Source organism: Mytilus californianus, unplaced genomic scaffold (assembly GCF_021869535.1).
Source record: "Mytilus californianus isolate M0D057914Y unplaced genomic scaffold, xbMytCali1.0.p SCAF_2, whole genome shotgun sequence".
Classification (NCBI taxonomy): domain Eukaryota; kingdom Metazoa; phylum Mollusca; class Bivalvia; order Mytilida; family Mytilidae; genus Mytilus; species Mytilus californianus.
The window spans coordinates 79,719,184-79,741,322 of NW_026262668.1; the positions used below are offsets into that span (position 1 = coordinate 79,719,184).

Below are 22,139 nucleotides of genomic sequence, written 5' to 3' on the forward strand. Positions count from 1 at the left end.
TATGAAAATATATGCTTTTATATATTTCACTTTAAATTGTAGATTGTTTTCACCAGAAATCAATAATTCGTAGTCGTAACGTAGTGTTTTTTCATATATGACTCATAGTTCACGAAAAAAATGAATATTTCCCCTTCTTTTCACGTACATTTTAAGACACTTTTGGCAACATTATGTATTGTACATTGTTCAACTTGTATCTCTGGAACTATAAATGCTACATATATAATTTTTTTAGAAATTCAGATACAGTTTAACGAGGTCATTAGACAAGTGCATATAGTCCAAATTGTCGCCCAATTACGTATAATATACTTTATAGCCTTAAGCAAAAAGTATCAATGTTTCATGAAAAAATTCATTAAGAAGTTTGCTTTGTGAATACACTACCATAAAAAAAATGGGCGTGAAATCTTTAGGAAATTAACACACCATTAATGTTGTGCTTCCGACATAATCAGAATAGTCAGTTTTTTTTTAATGTCATGTGAATCCACCAATCAGCCAACAGTAAGCCGCCAACACAAACATTCGATCATATGGGTAAAATGCGAGTATTGGCTACTATCTTGACGACCTTTTTTTTTTTAATTAGAAAATATGACAAAGGCGAAACTGTTCAGAATGTAAAATTGATAAACTTACCGTCTATTTTTACCAAAATTGACAAAAAACGCCTTATTGAAGATTTTGTCCTTAAATGGCGATTTTTACCATTTTTTGCTTCATAGGCTACTAAATTGAAAACAATATCAGATAAAGAGAAAAACTAGCTAAATAGCAATGCTAAAAGAAAATTCAGCAAGACAAATCTACAAGTAAGCTAACAAAGTTGAAATGTACGACGACTCCGAATAGAAGTTTTTTTTCACTTTTGATCGATTTTGATTTTGGTTCATATTGATCCCAATCAACACATATACGAATTTATTATTAAACTAAAAATATTGCCTATACATAACTGTATTGTGTATAAGCGTATTGATGTTTATTTTCAAATACTATATCCACAGTGTCAAAATGGTCTATGGTGTTTTATTTCAGTTCCCTGATATTATTGGACTGAACATTGGTGGTTATAAATTCACTACAAGGTTATCGACCTTAACGAGGTACACAGATTCTATGTTAGGAGCAATGTTCAGTGGACGTCACAAGTTAGATAAAGATAATAAGGACAATTACTTCATTGACAGAAACGGGAAATATTTCCAGTTTGTTTTGGAGTTTCTTAGAGATGAACACTTTGTACCTCCAATTGATGCCCGAAAAAATGTATTGATTGAAGCTGAATATTTTGGAATTAAACCACTCGCTGAAAAATTAAAACGTTCCCCACCGTTATTTCCAGAGGAAGTCATTGTAGATAATCTAAGAAATAAAATCAAAGACTATCATAAAATCAAAGAGAAAATCGCTCAATTGTCTACAGAGGACGTAGTAGATCAATCTGGAATAAGCTGTCAACCTAAAAGCCAAGTCTATGTTATCTGGTATAAAATAGAAAACCCAGTGGAAGGTACATATAAAACCAAATTAGCATTTGAAGATCTAGTTACCATATGGGTTCGTTCACCCGAAAATGTGTCTAAAACTGTATGCATACCTTGTGATGAACAACCAAATTCTAATGATCTGCTCCGCATTCTTCAGCATGATTTGAAAAATGATGGATATAGTTTAACACTGAAAAGTAACTACAGTAATCAACCTAACGATTACATTAGATATGAGTTTAATGGGGACGTATTTATCGCATTGGCGTGCATGACATTGGAATTTACCTGGAACTCCGATATTTGATAGACTTTTAACGAAATCCTTTTTTCTTAAATTGATAAATTTACTTTTCTTATTGCTTTCATCTTTAGAAACGTGTTTTTGTTTTATAAACAAATTGGTTAAAATTTCATTTTCCTCAAGATGGTTAAATTTTCTAACTATAAGCATTACATTCTTTGATTTTAAAAACACATATCTGTGGCATACGCAACTTATGTACAACAACTCAACGACACAAACCACCAAAGGAGATCCTGATGTCACCATACAGTCCTCAATAATTAACAAGCGTATATAAGATATATTAATTAAATATAGGAAGATGTGGTATGAGTGCCAATGAGACAACTCTCCATCCAAGTTACAATTTATAAAAGTAAACCATTATAGATCAAGGTACGGCCTTCAACACGGAGCATTGGCTCACACCGAACAGCAAGCTATAAAGGGCCCCAAAAAATTACTAGTGTAAAACCATTCAAACGGAAAAACCAACGGTCTAATCCTAGAATCGCATCGAATCCAGAATATAAAATTTTACAGAAACTCTCAGAGATCTGTATTCTACATCAAATTCCCTGTTTGTTAGAACTAGTATGTTCTGGACTTCGGTCATGTACGTGATTAATGGGTTTGGTTATACATGCGTTCCTTACGCTGTTAATTATCACTGTACAGTCGTAATGGACGAGCAAAACCTCAAGAAGTTCAAAACATAGTAAACTCAGTTCAAAGGCAAACAACTCATTACAAATTCATGACGATCCAAAATAGCACCTGTTTTACAGTGTTTAAATTTTGCTTTTGAAATGGTGGTCAACCTTTGGATAAAAATAACATGTAGGCATATTTTAGCTTTTCCTGGCTTTTGCTAAGCTGTGCTTTGTGAACGCCGTTGAAAGTGTCTCCACCACATGTCAGGCTATCTTGAACATGTGCTATATGCTGTAGTTTGTTTTTTTGTTAATGCATGTATCTCAATTTTTTGGAAGAGTCGGGTGTTGGCAGTTGGTATGGTCTGTTGAACTATCCAACATTTTTGTTAATTCCTGCTACCCATTGTTTTGTTATTTCGTCTGCGTCAACAATGTGTTAACGTTTGTAAATAGGAAATTTTTAGGAAAAGAATTTAATGGAAAATCAACGATATTTGGTATGCATTGCAATAGCGTTGTACATCTCATTGCCATGGTGATAGTTTGGCACTGTCCCCTAAGTTATGGTCTATTGGCTTTGAAACTTTTGCTTAATTTAGATATTTTGGTGTGTGATTAGTTAAGATTAAGGGGAAAGCACTACAGTCAGAATTTTCTGACTCCAACCAACAGTCTTTAAAGATTAATTTCACCAAAACTACTCAATGGATTTTTAAAATCTTTAATTCATTTTAAAGCTGAAATATAACTCTTTCTTAATCTATAGATAAATTTATTTTTGGTATGATTGATCTCAAAATATAGCTCATTAATTGCCAATAAAGTGGTCTTCCAACTTGGATGAAAATGGCACATTCAGGTCAAATGGTAGTAAAAATTTGTTTTCATCCCTTTAATCAACCATTCACAATCTACAAAACCGTGTCTCAGATTTTTGATATATGCCTCCAGTAATAAGATATATGATTTTTACTGCTGGATGCCAAACCTCATTTCACCTTTCATCTTTGGAGACCTATAAATTCATTTAGAAACAAATTATCCAAACACTGGGACACGGTATTGTAGAAAATACTCCCTTCAGTCACATATATCAAAGTCAAGCCAAAGGGGGTACCCATAAAGTTTCTATTTTCATTTTTTCCTTACAATTCTCATGAAAAATTGTTCTGAGAAATGACCTTAAAACTGAATTTCCTCTTAAGAACCCCTATAAATGCCACATAAATACAAAAATTCCACTTGGAACACCCCAGAAGTGTTCTGACACCATTACTTTATCAATATAACCACACACATTGTGTCTTTGATGCTCTAATGCTGTAAAATTTGCATTTTGTGTGCACTGTATAAATCTAACTTGGCATTTGGCGGGAGTTTGACGTCACAGATTTGACCAACATCTGTGATGTAGTAATTAAATAAAGACAAAGCTCCGCCTCTGAAAAGACAGTCTAAGATAAGAGAATAACAGGATTGGCCAGCTGCATCATAATTAATATTTAACATCATTATTCTCACTATAAAGAATACTTTTCATTTGAATTTTAAAAAGAAATATAATATGACCATGATGACTGATTAGCTAAAATATTAAAATTAAAATACATGTCCATAAAAAGATCAAGACCATCCCCTTCTTGAAAATAGACTGTCCAGCATGATTTATGAGTTTCATGGAATTAAAAAATTTCACATAAACTTAAAATTAGTTAAAATGCCTGAAATTATTTTTAAATGTAGAAGACCAAAGACGAGAAATTTATACAGGCAGTCAGAGGCTTTCAAAGATACTTTCCATCTAATTAAAATTAAATCTCCGTACTTGCTCCTCGTTGTTTATATGTCGCGCGTGGGAGATCTAACAACAGCCGCTTGAGGGTCATGTCTAGGGTCAAATTTGCAGTAGCCAATCAGCGAAGGTGCTACAAACTGTTAGGGTATTGGACTGGCATAGGAGTCTTTGTCTAGAGGTCTTCCGAATGTATATAAACAAAAATGGCAGCCCCCATGCGAAAAACGTTTCGTAACATACAACTGTAATAATAGTTTGTATTATTGCCTTCCGAGGTTAAAATGGCATCAAGTGAAGTATGCACACAAAGGAAAATATCAGGAAGAGCAAACATTTGTGTTTTATGCGGTTTTTCTTTCATCCAGATAGAAATCTCAACGGGAGTGTCACGGAATAGAAGTTCCTTCATAATATAAGTTCCAAATGGAAACAATATTCTGAATACGAATACGAATACGAATACGAATACGAAAGTTTTATTTTGATTCGGTTCACATATAACAATACAAACATAAGCTCTTAAGAGCTTTTTACCGAATATAAGGTAACACAAACACAACATCAAAACACACAACATGCAGACAGGATATATAACAGCACAGTCATATCGAAATACATGCAAAGCACTTTTAAAATACATATCTAAAGCCAAAGCTGAAGCACAACTAAAAATTAAGCACAACTAAAATTAAGCACAAATAAAATATAGCACACATGCAAAAATTTAAGGCATAATAACATGTTAGAGCAACTTCTAAAATATGATAAAGCTTATCTACAAGCAGAACAACAACATTTTGAACCATTCCAAGACTGTATAAGGCTCTTAAATTGAGAAAAACTGTTTTCAGTCCTGAAATGGTCAGGTAGGCTGTTCCACAGAGTAGCAGCTGCAAATTTAAAACTTTTCTTACCAAACTGTGTAGTTTTTACATGTGGTATATCCAGTATATTACTATATCTGAAAGAATATTTACAATCTTTTATATTTAATAAATCATGTAAACAGACAGGTGCTAATTTATTGACTATATTATAAGTTTCAATTGCCATAGATCTTTGTCTTTTAATATGCAGTGAAGGCATCTTAGCCTTTTCAAGCAACTGTTGATATGAGCTTGAATGGTCTTCGTACACAAATCTGGAATATTATTTCCACTGGAATAAATATTACAGTAAATGTTCCTAACGGAATAAATGGTATAGAATATTTGTTCCAACAGGAACAGATATTATGACATTGTTTATAACAAAGTTTCCGGTGGAACTTCTGTTAGGCGGAACAAATATACGTTGACAGAAGAACGTGTTGAAAAAAAAATGTTCAAACTGAAACTTCAGCAGAACTCATAGAATCGCAATAATTTCTAGTGTTGTTACTGGTTTTGAAGTAAACGCCGAAGTAGACAAGGACAATGGCGTCTGTATTAAATGTTTTAGAAAAGTCCAACAGTCAATCAAATTAAAAAAAGATGCATTAAAAATGCAAGAAGAACTAAGAGACTAACTTCGGGTGTCTTACCACCTGACCAATCAGAAAGATTAATTGCTAATAGATTTGTAAATCTGCAAGGTGGAACAAACAATAATATAAGCTAAGATGAATACTTAGAGATGTTGAACAAGGATACAAAAGTAACATGTTCAGGACATCAGACAAAGGAAAGTATCCTTCAACACTCTAAAGAGTATCCTCACCTAGTTAATTTTGCAAGCCATTTTGATAACATTACCAATTTAACAGGAAAGAAAGGGTTCCCCCATATACCGTCATACCAAGCTGATGTTCAGAAAATTGCAAAAGACCTACTACACTACAAGAAAATGTACTAACATATAAAACTTCAAGAATAATTAAGTGCAAGGAGCTAAAAAAAAGACAAAAACCCATTTGACAGTGCATTTATAGGACTTCGTACATTGATTCATTGACATCAACCAACAGTCCCCTTCCATCACCTTCGAAACCCACATATTTGAAAAATATTGCTTGGAAATAAATTATTGTGAATAAAGTGTGCAGGTTTAATTTTCTCTTAAGTCATAACCTTAATTAGCTGGTACTTTTTTTAGTAGTTTGTTGCTGATATTAAAAAAAATGTGTGTCATAAGTCAATGAGACATCAACCCAACAACAAAGTAATGAAATACTTTCAGTTTAGTGGCAGAATGTCATGGTCATTTTGATTAGGCAGCATAACTACCTACACAAACATGTTTATAAAAATGTGGCATGATTTCTAACGAGACAACTATTCAAAAGGGACCAACTTATTTTTCTGTATTAAAGTTCACAGTTCCACCTCTGACTTTTGAGTAAAACCTATAGCAAGCTATAAAAAGGCCCGAAATAACTTTATGAAAACATCAAGCATGTTTGTACAAAACAACAATGAGATAAAAACCAAACTTTTACAGATTTGTTCACAAGGCGACCAGCATGTGGATATTTACCCTATATGTATATGTAAAGAGCTGTTGATAAAACTTATACAAGGTGGTGTTGGTTAAATGTGCTTTCCTGACTGATGGAGTTATTATTTGGTTCAATTTCTATCTAAGTCAAATTAAACACAGTAACTTAATATAATAAAATGCTCCGCTGGGCGCAGCTTGATACGACCGCAGAGGTCGAACCCTGAACAATAGGGGCAAGTATGGACACAACATTCAAGCTCTGAATTTGGATTGTGATTAATATTTGACACTGCATAGGTTTCTGACACAGAATGAATGTGGTCTAAGAACTTATAAATTTTAAATTTACCTATTCAAACCATATCATTATTATTTGGTTTTATATATAAATCAGAAATAACAAATTTAAAATGGAAAATTTTAAAGAAAAAAAGGGAAAACAAATCCCTACCACCCAAATTTTTGAACCCCCTTATGATTCATCACCCCCAAACTCAATCCCAGCCTTCCCTTTGTGGTATGGTACCTTGCTGTACAAATTCTGAGAGATCCATACACTTGAACACAAGTTATTGACTGGAAACTAGAAAATTGCTTGTTTTTTTGGCCCCTTTTTGGTTTAAAATTTCTAAACATTTAGGAAAATTACCCCCAAACTCAAACCCAGCTTTCCCTTTGTGATATGGAACCTTGTAGTACAATTTCAGAAAGATCCATACACTTACACACAAGTTATTGTCATGAAACTGAGAAATGCTTCTTTTTTGCCCCCTAATTACTAAAATTTTGAGGCAATTACCCCCAAAATCAATCCCAGCCTTCCCTTTGTGATATGGAACCTTGTGGTACAATGTCAGAGAGATCCATACACTTACACACAAGTAATGTCTGGAAGTTACAAAAATGCTTATTTTTGGCCCCTAATTCCTGAACTGTTGGTACCATAACCCCCAATTCAATCCCCACCTTCCTTTTGTGGTATTGAACCTTATGGTAAAATTTCATGGAGATCCATTCACTCAAACTAAAGTTAGAGTGCGAAAACCAATGTGTCTTCGGAGGACGACGACAACGCCAACGTCATACCAATATACGACCGCAAATTTTTTTGTGGTCGTATAAAAAAGAAGATGTGGTATTAAGTCTATATTTGACGGTTTTCTTGATGAACACATTGGTCTTGAACAAAGTTGTAAGTAAGATATAGTCCCACTGCTTGTTATTGTCTTGAATATGCATGAAATATTTGCCACTGAAACCCAAGTGAAGAAATCAATAATCAATCAACCTGTCAATGTTTATTTTGAGCAAAATAATCATCCTCTGTATACTGTTGGCTACACCAAGTTAAATACAATGAGTTTGCTATATAGAACAAATATAACATCAAGAACAATGAACAAAAAGGTCAAAGCCATACATGTCATATGAACCATGCCAAAATTTAGCACAAAAGGACATACATCAATAGCAATAATTCTGTACAATAATACACCAAAGATAGTTGACTTGTTGATCAATAAACCATGAAAAGTCAAGGTCAGAAACCAACCAGACTGATTTTTATAGTTCGTTCCTGTGTTGTACTGTTACACCACTGTCCCAGGTTAGGATCCTGCTAACATGTTAAACCCCGCCACATTCTGTATGTATGTGCACGTGCCTGTCCTAAGTCAGGAGCCTGTAATTCAGTGGTTGTCGTTTGTTTATGTGTTATATATTTGTTTTTCGTTCATTTTTTGTACATAAATTAGGCCGTTAGTTTTCTTGTTTGAACTGTTTTACAATTGTCATTTCAGGGCCTTTTATAGCCGACTATGCGGTATCGGCTTTGCTCATTGTTGAAGGCCGTACGGTGACCTATAGTTGTTAATTTCTGTTTCATTTGGTCTCTTGTGGAGAGTTGTCTCATCATGCTCATTGGCTATCATACCACATCTTCTTTTTTATATAGCATGTACATCTTACAATAATTCCACTCCAAATATATTTTTCTCTTTGTTTATCATGTTTATAGTAATCGAGATGCAGACTTGACCCCGAATATATGCTTGTTTCATGAAATGAGGTCAAAATTAGGCGAATCTGCAACCATATCTGACAGACATGGTTTTCTCTTTTGAATTTTTTTCATATTTTTCTGGTCGGGGCCTTTTGTAGCCGACTAAAGGCATGGGTTTTTCTCGTTGTACTACAATTGCTTATATCAAGTTATTGAAAAGTCTGGAGGGTAGTTGTCTGATTGGCAATCATACTGCATCTCTTTATTTTTAAGATGAAAACTAGTAACTATCTTATGATGTGTGTCATTCAGTTACTGTCTCATTTGTTTTTATACGCTACATCTCTTTTTAGTCACATTGACAGCTGCAGGCATGACATGACCCAGATCTAGAGTGGCAATACAGCAATTGTAAGGGGGTTAAAAGTCAAAAAAATTTGAAGAGTCTTAAGTTGAATAAGTTACAGCAACCAGATACTGAAAAATTAAATAAATAAATATCAACTGTTTTAATCATCTTGTATTTCTAATAAAGCCATATCAAGATCTTCGAAGTATTCATAGGCAGATAAATTGTAGTCTTCAGTATTTCTATCTGATACAGCAGAATCTTCTTGCTCCTCAACAACTTGTTCTGACAGAAATAACTTCTCAAGAGGTAACATATCACAGGATTCACAATTACAAGACTTAGCACACAAGTCACAGCATGAATGCTTCCTGCTTTCTTTCTTCATCAAATCATCCAAGTCTGAATTTCTGAGAAAATTACACATCAGATCCTTTCTCCTACAATCTTTAGCTTTAAGAATTGCCTTAACTTCCGGTTTCAACTTCTGCAAGTGGTATCCATTGTATAGGATAATGGCAACTGATGGATTTCCATCACTCCCCACTCGCCCTATTTCTTGCAGCAAATCTACCAGATTATTTTGAGGTCCAAATAATACCACTCCACTACACAAACCCATTCCCAGGGCACTGGTTGACAAAATAAGTCTCAAAACACTACTTTCCTCCTTCAATGCATTAATTATAATGTTTTTGTTAACATCTGGAGTTTCAGAATGGAACATCTCAATATACTTGGCACAATGTGGCAAATCTGTTACAATGTATTTATAAAGTTTGGAAGTGTCATTTATCGATGAACAATACAAAAGTGTACGTGGGAAGTCCTGTCTTTTTTCCTCTTATGCATCTACTGACCATGTCATTCCCATTTCAATTTCATTTTTAATTTTGGAAGATACTAGTTTAATATTAGACTTGTTTGGTGATAAATTAATTTCTGTTGTGTCCTCCCCTAGCTGCAATATTTTCATGAGTTTTTTCCTAAAGCTTACAGTGCAAGTTGCACTTAAAGCCAATACTGTAGCATTGGGAAAGAGGGATCTTAGTTCACCTACATTTGAAAACCATTTCGGAAAGCCTCTTTTCTGTCTCCTTCATCTTGGCCCCTGAAAGCAAAATAGAAATAAGTACATCTATAAAAACTTTTATAAAAGGTAAATATCAGCACCTCTTGCCTAGTTTGTTAATTCTTATGGCAAAACAAAAATAAATACATGTATGTGCATGTCCATATTGTTATGTAACAGCCTATCATTCAGTGGTTGTTGTTGGTTGCTGTCTAGCACATTTATTTAGGGTGTTATTTTTCATACATTCTTATAATTACATTGTAATGGTTCAACATTTTGCAAGTAGTGGTCTTAAAAGAGCTTACTTTTTAGTATTAGGTTATCTCGTTCTTGAAAGCTGTACAGTTCTGTACCAGTGGTCTTAATTTTTTACTTCTATATTTTTGAAAATCTAAAATTCATAAAAACGGGAAGGGAGTACACATCAATATATAGAAACAATTCATCAAAGTTTCATGCAAATTCGTTGAATAGTTTTTGAGTTACTGTCTGACATGTTGATGATTGACAGACAGTCACAGGTTAGGGGAGGGTTGGGATCCCGCTAACATGTTTAACCCTGCCACATTCTGTATAGTGCCTGTCCCAAGTCAGGAGCCTGTAATTCAGTAGTTGTCATTTGTTTATGTGTTACATATTTGTTTTTCATTCATTTTTTGTGCATAAATAAGGCCGTTTGTTTTCTCGTTTGAATTGTTTTACATTGTCATTTTGGGGCCTTTGATAGCTGACTATGCGGTATGGGCTTTGCTCATTGTTGAAGGCCGTACGGTGACCTACAGTTGTTTATTTCTGTGTCATTTGGTCTCTTGTGGAGAGTTGTCTCATTGGCAATCCTACCACTATTCTTTTTTATATAGACAACGGTATACCATAATACGTCCTGTAAATGTGCGAATAGAAATGAACATGGGGAATAAACATTGTATCCACTTACCAAATTGCTATTGTGTGAAACTCATCAATTACAATCAACTTAATGTTCAACTTCTTTAAACAAGTTCTCCAATAGGGATCACCAACCAATGTTTCTGGAGATGCAAAAATGACATCTATCAACCCCTCTTTGATTCGATCGTCACTCTGGGGGGGGGGGGGGGGGGGGGGGGGGGGGGATGATCCTAAAATGCAAAAAAAAAAATGTAGGTGGGCAGTCTCCAAAAAGACATATTTCTATGATAACTTCTATAATTTAAATGTACACAAAAATGTACTGTACAAATACCCTTTATCCATTTCACTGCGTTTGATTAAAGATTGAAATCCAATGAAATAATTCTTATTGTTGTAAAGTCCAATACAGAAATGAATATAGCTGAGATTTTCAATGAATGCATGGCATATTTTCTCGATTTTGAGATGTTTCTGCCAACTTACCTGTTTGGCCATCCAACAAGGTCATTTAGACTGCACTTTTTCATATTTTCTTTTATTTTTTCATTGTTTAACACAGATAACAATCTAATTTAAAAATTAAGTTTCCCGCACGTTTCTGGGCCATGTAAAGCTGACTATGCTGTATGATTTTGCTCATTGTTGAAGGTCAGATGGTGACCTATTATAGTTGTAAACTTTGTCATTTGTTGTCTGGTGGAGAGTCGAGTTGGCAATTATAGTCTTGTACATGTACGACATCTTCTTATTTTTATATGCATGTATATTTGTTTTGAGATAGATTATTAGTACATGTAATTAACAACATTTCCCTTGGACTCTGGTGCTTCATTAATACAACATGTAGTATATATCTTTATACAAAGTATGAAGAACTAGCATTATGGCCAAAACGACTGTAAAATACTGGCAATATGACCGATACAATCTGTTCTCGGTGAAATGAGACAAATTTATGTGCTACCATGGCTACGATCTACTGCTTCTGCAGTTTTTTTTTAACTTTGCTCATGTATATCTAAGTTTCATATTACTGATTTGTTACTGTTAGTCATGTGTATGTGTTGATATACTGAAGTTTAAATGTATGTTCCTGCAAATAAATTTTATTTTATTTGATAAGGCATACATGTACATCTTTGCCTGGTCAGATGCGGATCCAGGACTATGGAAAAGGGGGGCCCTGCATCTAGGCACCATAAGGTGTGGGAATAACGTCTTAAGATAAGAGTCATTGCATTAATTATATAAGTAGCTCAAACAGCATAGGTGGATCCAGGGGGGCCTGGGCCCCCCTTTTGAGGGAAAAATTTAGTTGATTATATAGGGAATCACTGAAGCATGACTGGAGCCCCCCTTACAAAAAGTTCTGGATCCTCCACTGTACAGGGGGGTAACATGTCACCCCCTAACTGATTTCTCAGGTGTTATAAACATCTTTATTATACAACACTGCCAACATAATAATTATAATATAAATTAGGTGTTTAATGGCATTAAATACTAATACATGTAGTATAGACTATTCCATTTATTGAAGCCTTACTACCACTGCATGCTTAAAGTTATACTAACCTTTGTATTCTTCTTCTTCTTCTTTCAGTAACTTCCTCCTGTGGTTAGGAGCACATCAATTTCTTGATTATACACAATGGGCTTATATTACACGGACTTATACAGCTAAAATCACTTTGTTATTTCCCAGTATAAAACGCAATTGCATATATTAAAATACGATGGGCTTATTTTACACGGACGATATTAAAAGTTATTCACTTTGATACTTCGTTAATAAAATGCTTCGCTGGGGCGCAGCTTGATACGACCGCAGAGGTCGAACCCTGAACAGTTGGGGCAAGTATGGACACAACATTCAAGCTTGATACAGCTCTGAATTTGGATTGTTATTAAATATTTGACACAGCATAGGTTTCTGACACAGAAAGAATGTGGTCTAAGAACTTGAATTTTTTTAATTTACCTATTATGGTCCAATGTCCAAAATCAAAATACATGGTTAGATTCAGCATATCAAAGAACCCCATATATTCAATTTTTGTTAAAATCAAACAAAGTTTAATTTTGGACCCCAAGTTGGACCAACTTGAAAACTGGGCCCATAATAAAAAATCTAAACACATGTTTAGATTCAGCATATCAAAGAACCCCAAGAATTCAATTTTTGTTAAAATCAAACTAAGTTTAATTTTGGACCCTTTGGACCTCAATGAAGACCAATTTAAAAAACAGGACCTAAATTAAAAATCTAAAAACACGGTTAGATTTTGCATATCAAAGAACCCCAATAATTCAATTTTAGATGAAATCAAACAAAGTTTAATTTTGGACCCTTTTGACCTCAATATGAACCAATTTGATAGCGGGGCCTACAAATAAAAAATCTAAATACATGGTTAGATTCAGCATATCAAAGAACCTCATATATTCAATTTTTGTTGAAATCAAACAAAGTTTAATTTTGGACCCCAATTTGTACCAACTTGAAAACTGGGCCCATAATCAAAAATCTAAATACATGTTTAGATTCAGCATATCAAAGAACCCCATATATTCAATTTTTGTTGAAATCAAACAAAGTTTAAAATACTGGACCCTATCTTGGACCAACTTGAAAACTGGGCCCATAATCAAAAATCTAAACACATGTTTAGATTCAGCAAATCAAAGAACCCCAAGAATTCAATTTTTGTTAAAATCAAACGAAGTTTAATTTTGGACCCTTTGGACCTCAATGTAGACCAATTTAAAAAACAGGACCCAAAATTAAAAACCTAAATACACGGTTAGATTTGGAATATCAAAGAACCCCAATAATTCAATTTTAGATGAAATCAAACAAAGTTTAATTTTGGACCCTTTTGACCTCAATATGAACCAATTAGATAACGGGGTCCACAAATAAAACATCTAAATACATGGTTAGATTCAGCATATCAAAGAACCCCATATATTCAATTTTTGTTGAAATCAAACAAAGTTTAATTTTGGACCCCAATTTGGACCAACTTGAAAACTGGGCCAAAAATCAAAAATCTAAATACATGTTTAGATTCAGCATATCAAAGAACCTCATATATTCAATTTTTGCTAAAATCAAACAAAGTTTAATTTTGGACCCTTTGGACATTAATGTAGACCAATTTGAAAACTGGACCCAAAATTAAAAATCTAAATACACTGTTAGATTCGGCATAACAAATAAATAAATGTGATCAAAGATTTTACAAATCTAATGCGCCATACTGTGCAATTAAAAATTACTTCTTGAAATTTTTCAATATTTGAAATTTGAAAAAAAAAACATATTTGAAGAATAATTCTTTTTAATTTCTGAAATCTGAAATGAGAAAAAATTGGCCCCCACAATTTCTTTTTATCCCCCCCCCCCCCCCCCCAAAAAAAAATTCTTTCCCTCAAGATATGGTCATAATCTCAATTCAAATTTCCAATGGAGTTGGCAACCATAATTACCCATTTAAATTTACCATAGTGCTAACTTAATCTATTTTATAATAGAATTAATAAAAATATAGTGTCAAATCTTTCATATGGATTTTTTTGTAAAAAAAAAAGATGAAAACATTTGTAGATATTTTTACTGGTCTTCCTTTATAAATATGCATTTCTTTAAACATAATTTAAAAGCAGTGTAAGGGAAGTAACCAAAACGTTGTATTTGGATTACCTCCCTTACACTGTTTTAGATTATATTTATTGTTCATTAACCATTACTTTATACATAATTTAAAAGCAGTGTAAGGGAGATAATTTCAATGATGTATTTGATTTATCTCCCTTACACTGCTTTAAATTATGTTTTGTACTAAAGTATTTGTCCATTAACCTGGACAACCTTGTTTTTCCCCCTTTTTTGCCCCTAATTCCTAAACGGTTTGAGCCATAACCCCCCAAAGCAAATCCTAACCATCCCTTTGTGGTATGGAAACTTGTAGTATAATTTCAGAGAGATCCATACACCGTTCCACAGTTATTGTCTGGAAACTAGAAAATGCTCATTTTTGGCCCCTTTTTGGCCCCTAATTCCTTAACTGTTGGTACCATAACCCCCAAAATCAATCCCAACCTTCCTTTTGTGGTATTTAACCTTATGGTCAAATTTCAAAAAGATCCATTCACTTAAATTAAAGTTAGAGTGCGAAAACCAATATGTGTTCGGACGACGACGCCGGACGACGACGACGCCAACGTCATACCAATATACGACCACAAAATTTTTTTGCGGTCGTATAAAAATAGTCTAAAATCTAAAATGACACTGATTCACTTTATGACATTAGTAAAACCGTGGTCTGACACTATTAAATATGTCTCTATATTCTAAAAGGCATCAGCTATCACTTTGATACAGCAATTGTCTGTATATTACGTATATTATTGTTAATATCAACGTATTCCCAAGTACATATATATCTCAACTGTCCTCCATGTACTTCTCACTTCTAACTGTTCTTTATGTACGCCACTATTTTGTGCTCTGAAAAGGATCGAAAGAAAGCTCAATTCCATGTTATTATTAATGGATGTTTATATTATGATAGATCATTAATCTGACTTAACCTCTGTTGATGTAATTTATCACACAGATTCCTAGAAATTGTTTCAACCATATTTAAAAAATTGTTGTCGTTTGGAAGTATAGAACCCGCTAGTTTTCTGCAGTCAACAATTAATTGGCTTAATGTTTCCCTATTTTGAAAATTTGTTTTCCACTGATCAATCCCAATTTTATTTATAACAGCCTGTTTTAATGGGGCATAAAAAGTCCTACGGACCCCTTCCAGAGATGGACAGCTAGTTAGGAAATGTAGAAGGTTTTCTTCCTCGAGTTTGCAAAGGGGACAAATTGAGTCTGCACTTCCTATATTAAATTTAGCTTTGGTTGATTGTAAAAGGTAGGTCCCAGTTAGTATTCTAGCTTTTGTTATGGCTTTCTTTGTATCCCCCGGAATTTCTGTTGCTGTTTTCCAAACTGGATGTATTTCTCCTATATTGATAATGTCAGTACAGAGCCTAATCAGGGTTGATTTTTCTCTACTCAAAGACCTAAATTTATTACTCCAAAATGTATTAATAGCATGTCTAACGGATTGTTTCCATTTAATTTTTGTTGGAAGAAATATTAGAAGCTCATCAATGCTTGGTAGGCTATATTGAAGCAGGACATTTTCTGTTCTGTGTAGAAAAGTTCCATTGCAAATTTCTAACCGGTACTGACGCAACAAGATATCCCTAAGATTTTGATTTTCAGACGCTAGGATTGAATGCAGAAGGCTTAATTGTCTTTTGTGGAGCTCGGCCTCTATAGGGAGGGCACCCAGTAGTGAGAATACTGCAGCAGAAGCTGTTCTTGTTGGAAGAGCCTGAAAATTTTTTAAGAAGGATAAATGGAAGTCACCCAAGTCGTTGATTTGGCTGTTCGTAAGAGGTAAAACTTCTAGACTGTAGAGCAGACGGGGTCATATGTAGATTCTATAAATACTATAGGAAATCCTTGGATTCAAGCCATTTGTGCCATGTACACCTGTTGACATAAGTGAATAGGTTGTTCTTCGGGCTAAACTAATGCGGTCTTTCACATTTATTATATTTTCATTTTTTGATGATCTTATAATACCTAGATGTGAGGCCTTATCTGTCTCTGTATGCAGCAGTAATATTTCCAATGTGCGAGAGTTTTCCACCTGGTCCTGCATCAGAGCTACTAAGGAACAACAGACTAAAACTTTCCAGTCAGAACTGTTTTCAAATTCCCGGACAACTGGAAGGTACAGTTGAAACGGCAGTGACTTGCCAAAACCAGTCGGGAGTACAGCCACGCAGTTCTTCTTGTTAACAAAACACTCTAAAATTTCCTTTTGTTCCTTCTTTATATCATTCGCTCCCACGCGCGACATATAAACAACGAGGAGCAAGTGCGGAGATTTAATTTTAATTTTATTGAACCTATATGCTGAGAGTACCATGAGATGCTCACGCAGATCGTAGAGGTCACTAGCGTATTAGGTCTTATGAGGTCAAGTCATGGAATATATCCCTCTTATGGTTATTTGAAAATAATGGATATCTTAATTGTTTTTAACTGGAAATTAATATATTTGTGACATTTGGAATACAAACTTTACGATTTGATATAGTTTTTTGATGGATTAATATTCTAACGATGTAGCTTGTGATGGATAGTGTCACGTTGTCAGCATACATTTGTTAATGACATGGCTGAACATTCGAGCATTGACTCGGTATCGGAACTAACTGGCACGGCCAAGACTAGTTCAAAAAGTGACAATATTTTTAGCATTATGAATGACCACAGGCAACTTATTTCGCCAGGTTATGATAACAATATTAGTGGGTTTCAAGCAAGCATTGAAAACATTAATGTAGGAGGAGGAGCCATGAGCAATGCTCCTGTCACTCACACTCCGGAAGTAGTCACACCGGATATCTACAATATGCTACTGCAAAATCAATTGTATATCCAAACTTTGATGAAAAATCAGAATTCAAGAACTGATACTACACAAAGTTCCACAAAGGTAAATCCTAGACAATCGGCAACAATGGCCGGACCAAGAAAGGTCGTGAAAAATAAACCCACAAAGGATGATAACCAATCGCAACTGGACAGTTTGTTTGATAATGATATGAACAATAACCAAACTAAAAACATATCTGCACCGTCTGAATTATATTCAGATATTTCTAGTGACGAAAGTTACGATAGCGATGATGAAGCATGTTCTGAGAATGAAGTAGATAATGATATTGAAAAGGCAGAAAATGAAAATGTCTTAGAATCCATGAAAGACTTCATTAGTACAGATGAAAAGACAGGTCCAAAAATTAATTCTGGTTTAGCCTCATACATGAACCAGGGACTGAGGACACGAGTCAATGAAGAAAAATACAAAGATCTCACAAAGAAATATGATAAGCCTGCTAATGTGAGCAGTCTAAAAGTCCCACGAGTCAACATAGGTGAGGATTTATGCAATTAAATTGCATTTTAATAAAATTTTATCTTGTGAAAAATCAAGTGTATCTGCAAATAAATTTTTTATAATACAAACCATAATTTACATGGTAATAAATAATATAGTATTATAAATATAATTAAAAACTCACAATAATTAACATGATTATGCGAAATGTGTACACGTATAAATATTGCGTAAAAATCCTTTACATGTAATAATAATATACACATTATAAACTTTTAGTGTATATACTAAATTTATATTATAATTGTAGGTATTTGGAAACAAATGACACCACGGAATAAAGATGTGGATGTAAAATTACAACGTTTACAGAATCTTTTGTCTAAAACAGCTTGCCCATTGATGTATATGATGGATATGTTTGTGGATAAATCTTCAAAGAAAGAAGGAATGTCTAGAGAGGAACTGCAAGCATATGCAGTTACGTGCAGAGATACGTACCAGCTATTTCAAGCTTGTTATAGCGAAATAACCTTCAGACGAAGGAGTTTCATTAAGGGGGACATTCAACCCCAGTATAAAGGTCTGTGTGATGATACCACACAAGTCACTGACATGCTGTTTGGGGACGATATTAAGGAAAAAATCAAAGAGCTAGATGCGGAGCATAGTGTGTGTAAAAAAGTTGGGAAGGACCATAATTATACGTATGATAATCCCAAGAACTCATATCAGTCTTCTAACAGGGGACGTAGCCATCATGGCCATGGAGGGCGTGGATTTCCTCATAAATTTGGGAAAAGAAAACGCCACATTGATGGAGGAAAACCAATCAAAAGAATAAGGAAATATGATGATGATGGTTTTTTAGACCGCAGCAAGACATTCAACAAGAAGAAAAACAAAGACAAAAAGTAGATCATGTTATTTCTGATAGTGATGTAAGTACAAATGATCACTTGATTGACTTAACTGCTATAAAACTTCAAAATATTCCTAATAATTTTATTGGGGGGAAAATTTCAAAGTTTTTTCATCGATGGAAGGAATTAACATCTGACTATTGGATCTTAAATATTATTAAAGGTTATCAGTTAGAATTTGAAAACATTCCTACACAGCTTATAAAGCCATACCCACTTGTATTCAGCAGTGAAGAAAATGAATATGTACAAAAAGAAATAGATAAGTTTATTTCAAAAACAATTATTCAACCTGTTACTCCAATTAAGGATCAGTATGTTTCAAATATTTTTGTGAGACCCAAGAAAGATGGCACTTATCGAGTAATTTTAAATTTAAAACAGTTAAATCTTGATATTGAACAAATTCACTTTAAAATGGAAACTTTTAAAACAGCAATAACAAACATTACACAAAATTGCTGGTTTGGTTCTGTTGATTTAAAAGATGCATATTATTCTGTTAGCATCAATGAAAAAGATAGGAAATATCTTAGATTTTATTGGAATGAGGTTTTGTATGAATACACTTGTTTGCCAAATGAATTAACAACAGCACCGCGAATTTTTACAAAAATTTTAAAAGTTGTTTTTTCAAAACTGAGAAGTAAAGGACATTGCAACACACCATATATTGATGATAGTTTACTTGTGAGCAAGACCTTTTCTGGATGTCAAAGTAATATAATTGACACAGTACAATTATTAGATCATCTTGGTTTTACCATACATCCAGATAAATCTGTACTTCAACCTACTCAAATTATTGTATTTTTGGGTTTTGTGATTAATTCAATAACAATGTGTATTAGAGTAACAGAAGAAAAGGCAGACAATATAATTAAATTATGTAGTCGGTTAATTCTCAAAAAAGAGATTACAATAAGAGAGTTTGCACAAGTTATTGGAAAATTAGTAGCAACGGAACCAGGTGTACAGTATGCACCATTATATATAAAGTCTTTAGAAATTACAAAAGATATATTATTAAAACAAAATTATGAAAATTTTGATGCAAAAATGTCTTTGTCAGATGGAAATATTTCAGATTTAAATTGGTGGGTTAATAATATAAATAGTAGTTTCAAACCAATGACTTTAATAGATCCGATGTTTATTCTTAACACTGATAGTTCAAACACTGGTTGGGGTGCAGTTGTGCAAGATACATTGTTCGAAACCAAAGGGTTTTGGTCATATGAAGAACAGAAAAACCATATTAATTTTCTAGAGCTTAAGGCAGCATTTTTAGCATTAATTTGGTTTTGTTCGTCAAGAAACAACATTCATGTAAAAGTGTATCTAGATAACATGGTCGCAGTGAATTATATTAATAAAATGGGTGGCCGCATTGTAAAGTTAAACAATTTGACAAAGGAATTGTGGATTTGGTGTATACAAAGACAAATTTGGGTTACTGCTTGTCATTTGCCAGGAGTTGCTAATATAGAAGCAGATAGACTATCGAGATCAATAAATGTGGATATTGAGTGGAAATTGCATGATGATGTTTTTAATATTATTGATTTTTTATTTGGACCACATGATGTAGATTTGTTTGCATCAAAATTTAATCATCAATTACCACGTTATTTCTCTTACTTTCCGGATAAATATGCTGAAGCAGTAGATGCTTTTTCTGTAAAATGGAGTAACATTAATTGTTATTGTTTTTCACCTTTCAGTCTGATAGGGAAGATATTGCAAAAGGTGGACCAGGATCAAGCGGACATGACATTAGTGGCACCATTGTGGAACACTCAGAACTGGTTTCCACAAATACTTCATCGGATTGTGGCACAGTCATTTATAATAAACAGTCGAAAAAATCTTCTTTATCAACCCCAGAATCCAACAAAAGAGCATCATTTAGTGAAATTACGATTAGCAGTTTTCAGGATATCGGGGAAATCTTGCAAAATTATGGATTATCAAAAGAATCTTCCGAAATCATCATTGCATCTTGGAAACCAGCTACTCGACAACAATATTGGACATATTTCAAAAGATGGTTGTTATTTTGCAGTGAACGAAAAATTAATTCATTTAAAGCCACTGAGTTAAATGTTTTAGAATTTTTAACTTCGTTATATAAAATAGGTTTAGGTTACAGTGCTATTAATACTGCCAGAAGTATGTTATCTTCATTTATGTCTGTAAATCAAGAGAAAACTGTTGGGCAATGGCCATTGGTGAAGCGCTTTCTAAAAGGCATATTCAATCTTAAGCCATCATTACCCAGATATCAAAGAACCTGGGATGTTGAAGTCGTGCTTAAATATTTGAAGACATTAACACCAGTTTATATGTTATCTTTACGTGTTTTATCATATAAGCTAGTTACACTGCTATTATTGTTAACAGGTCAAAGGTTACAAACCATTCATAGCTTAGATTTAGATGATATAACTGTTACAGATAGTAACATATATATAGATGTGAGAAGTTTATTAAAATGTTCAAAGCCAGGGAGGCATTTACAACCAATAGAGTTGCCAGCTTTTATTGACGATAATAGTCTGTGTATTGTAACTGTTCTAAAAGAGTATTTAGTTAGAACATCATGTTTTCGGAAAACCCAAAAATTAATCTTGAGCTGTATAAAACCATATTCTCATGTGTCTAAAGACACTCTTGGACGTTGGGTTAAGATTGTTTTGCAAACGTCTGGTGTAGACATAACTATATACAAACCACATAGTACTAGATCAGCAAGTACATCTGCAGCACTACGGTGTGCTACTTCAGTAGATACTATTTTAAAAGCGGCAGGTTGGTCAAATGAATCAACATTCAGAAAATTTTATGATAAACCTGTATCTAAATAAAATTATAATGATAATTATAGTGTGAAGGTTTTGAGAAGTCATATTTTATCAAATTCTGATAAGTCTCATGTATAACATGAATAATGATAATACATATGTTAGATTTACAATCAATGACATTTTAAAGTTTAACATAACATGTGCATATGTCAATGTATGTTTGATTTACTTTACTTTTGTACTTTGATAGAATACAAAGTTGATACAACATCTTGTTTTTTAAAGCCTGAAAATAAATCATGATTGATGAGGCTGTAATAAATCACAGTGAACATGAGTAACAGATCACATATCTCTGAAATCTCATGGTACTCTCAGCATATAGGTTCAATAAAATTGTACAATTAAATGAGACTTACCTTAAGTCGAAATTTGATTGTAATTTTGTTGAACCT

The 22,139-nt window shown here is 33.6% G+C and overlaps 3 protein-coding genes and 1 long non-coding RNA gene across 6 annotated transcripts in view; 2 read left to right on the forward strand and 2 right to left on the reverse strand.

Moving 5' to 3' along the window:
- Nucleotides 1-22,139, forward strand: part of LOC127728285 (heat shock 70 kDa protein 12A-like) — a 172,339-nt gene that overhangs the window by 145,272 nt on the left and 4,928 nt on the right. The gene's annotated exons all lie outside the window — the stretch shown is intronic.
- Nucleotides 9,163-9,729, reverse strand: LOC127727686 (ATP-dependent helicase wrn-1-like). Its single transcript, XM_052234799.1, has one exon. It carries the CDS (start codon nucleotides 9,727-9,729, stop codon nucleotides 9,163-9,165), a length of 567 nt encoding a protein of 188 aa, XP_052090759.1.
- On the reverse strand, nucleotides 10,005-10,563 carry LOC127728370 (uncharacterized). Its single transcript, XR_007994105.1, has 2 exons — nucleotides 10,383-10,563; nucleotides 10,005-10,113 (listed from the first exon to the last, which is right to left on the reverse strand). It is a non-coding gene; the product is annotated as an uncharacterized LOC127728370 (long non-coding RNA).
- On the forward strand, nucleotides 17,629-21,952 carry LOC127728325 (uncharacterized). Its single transcript, XM_052235671.1, has 3 exons — nucleotides 17,629-17,991; nucleotides 18,265-18,895; nucleotides 20,602-21,952. Exons 1-2 carry the CDS (start codon nucleotides 17,658-17,660, stop codon nucleotides 18,870-18,872), a joined length of 942 nt encoding a protein of 313 aa, XP_052091631.1. The 5' UTR covers nucleotides 17,629-17,657; the 3' UTR covers nucleotides 18,873-18,895; nucleotides 20,602-21,952.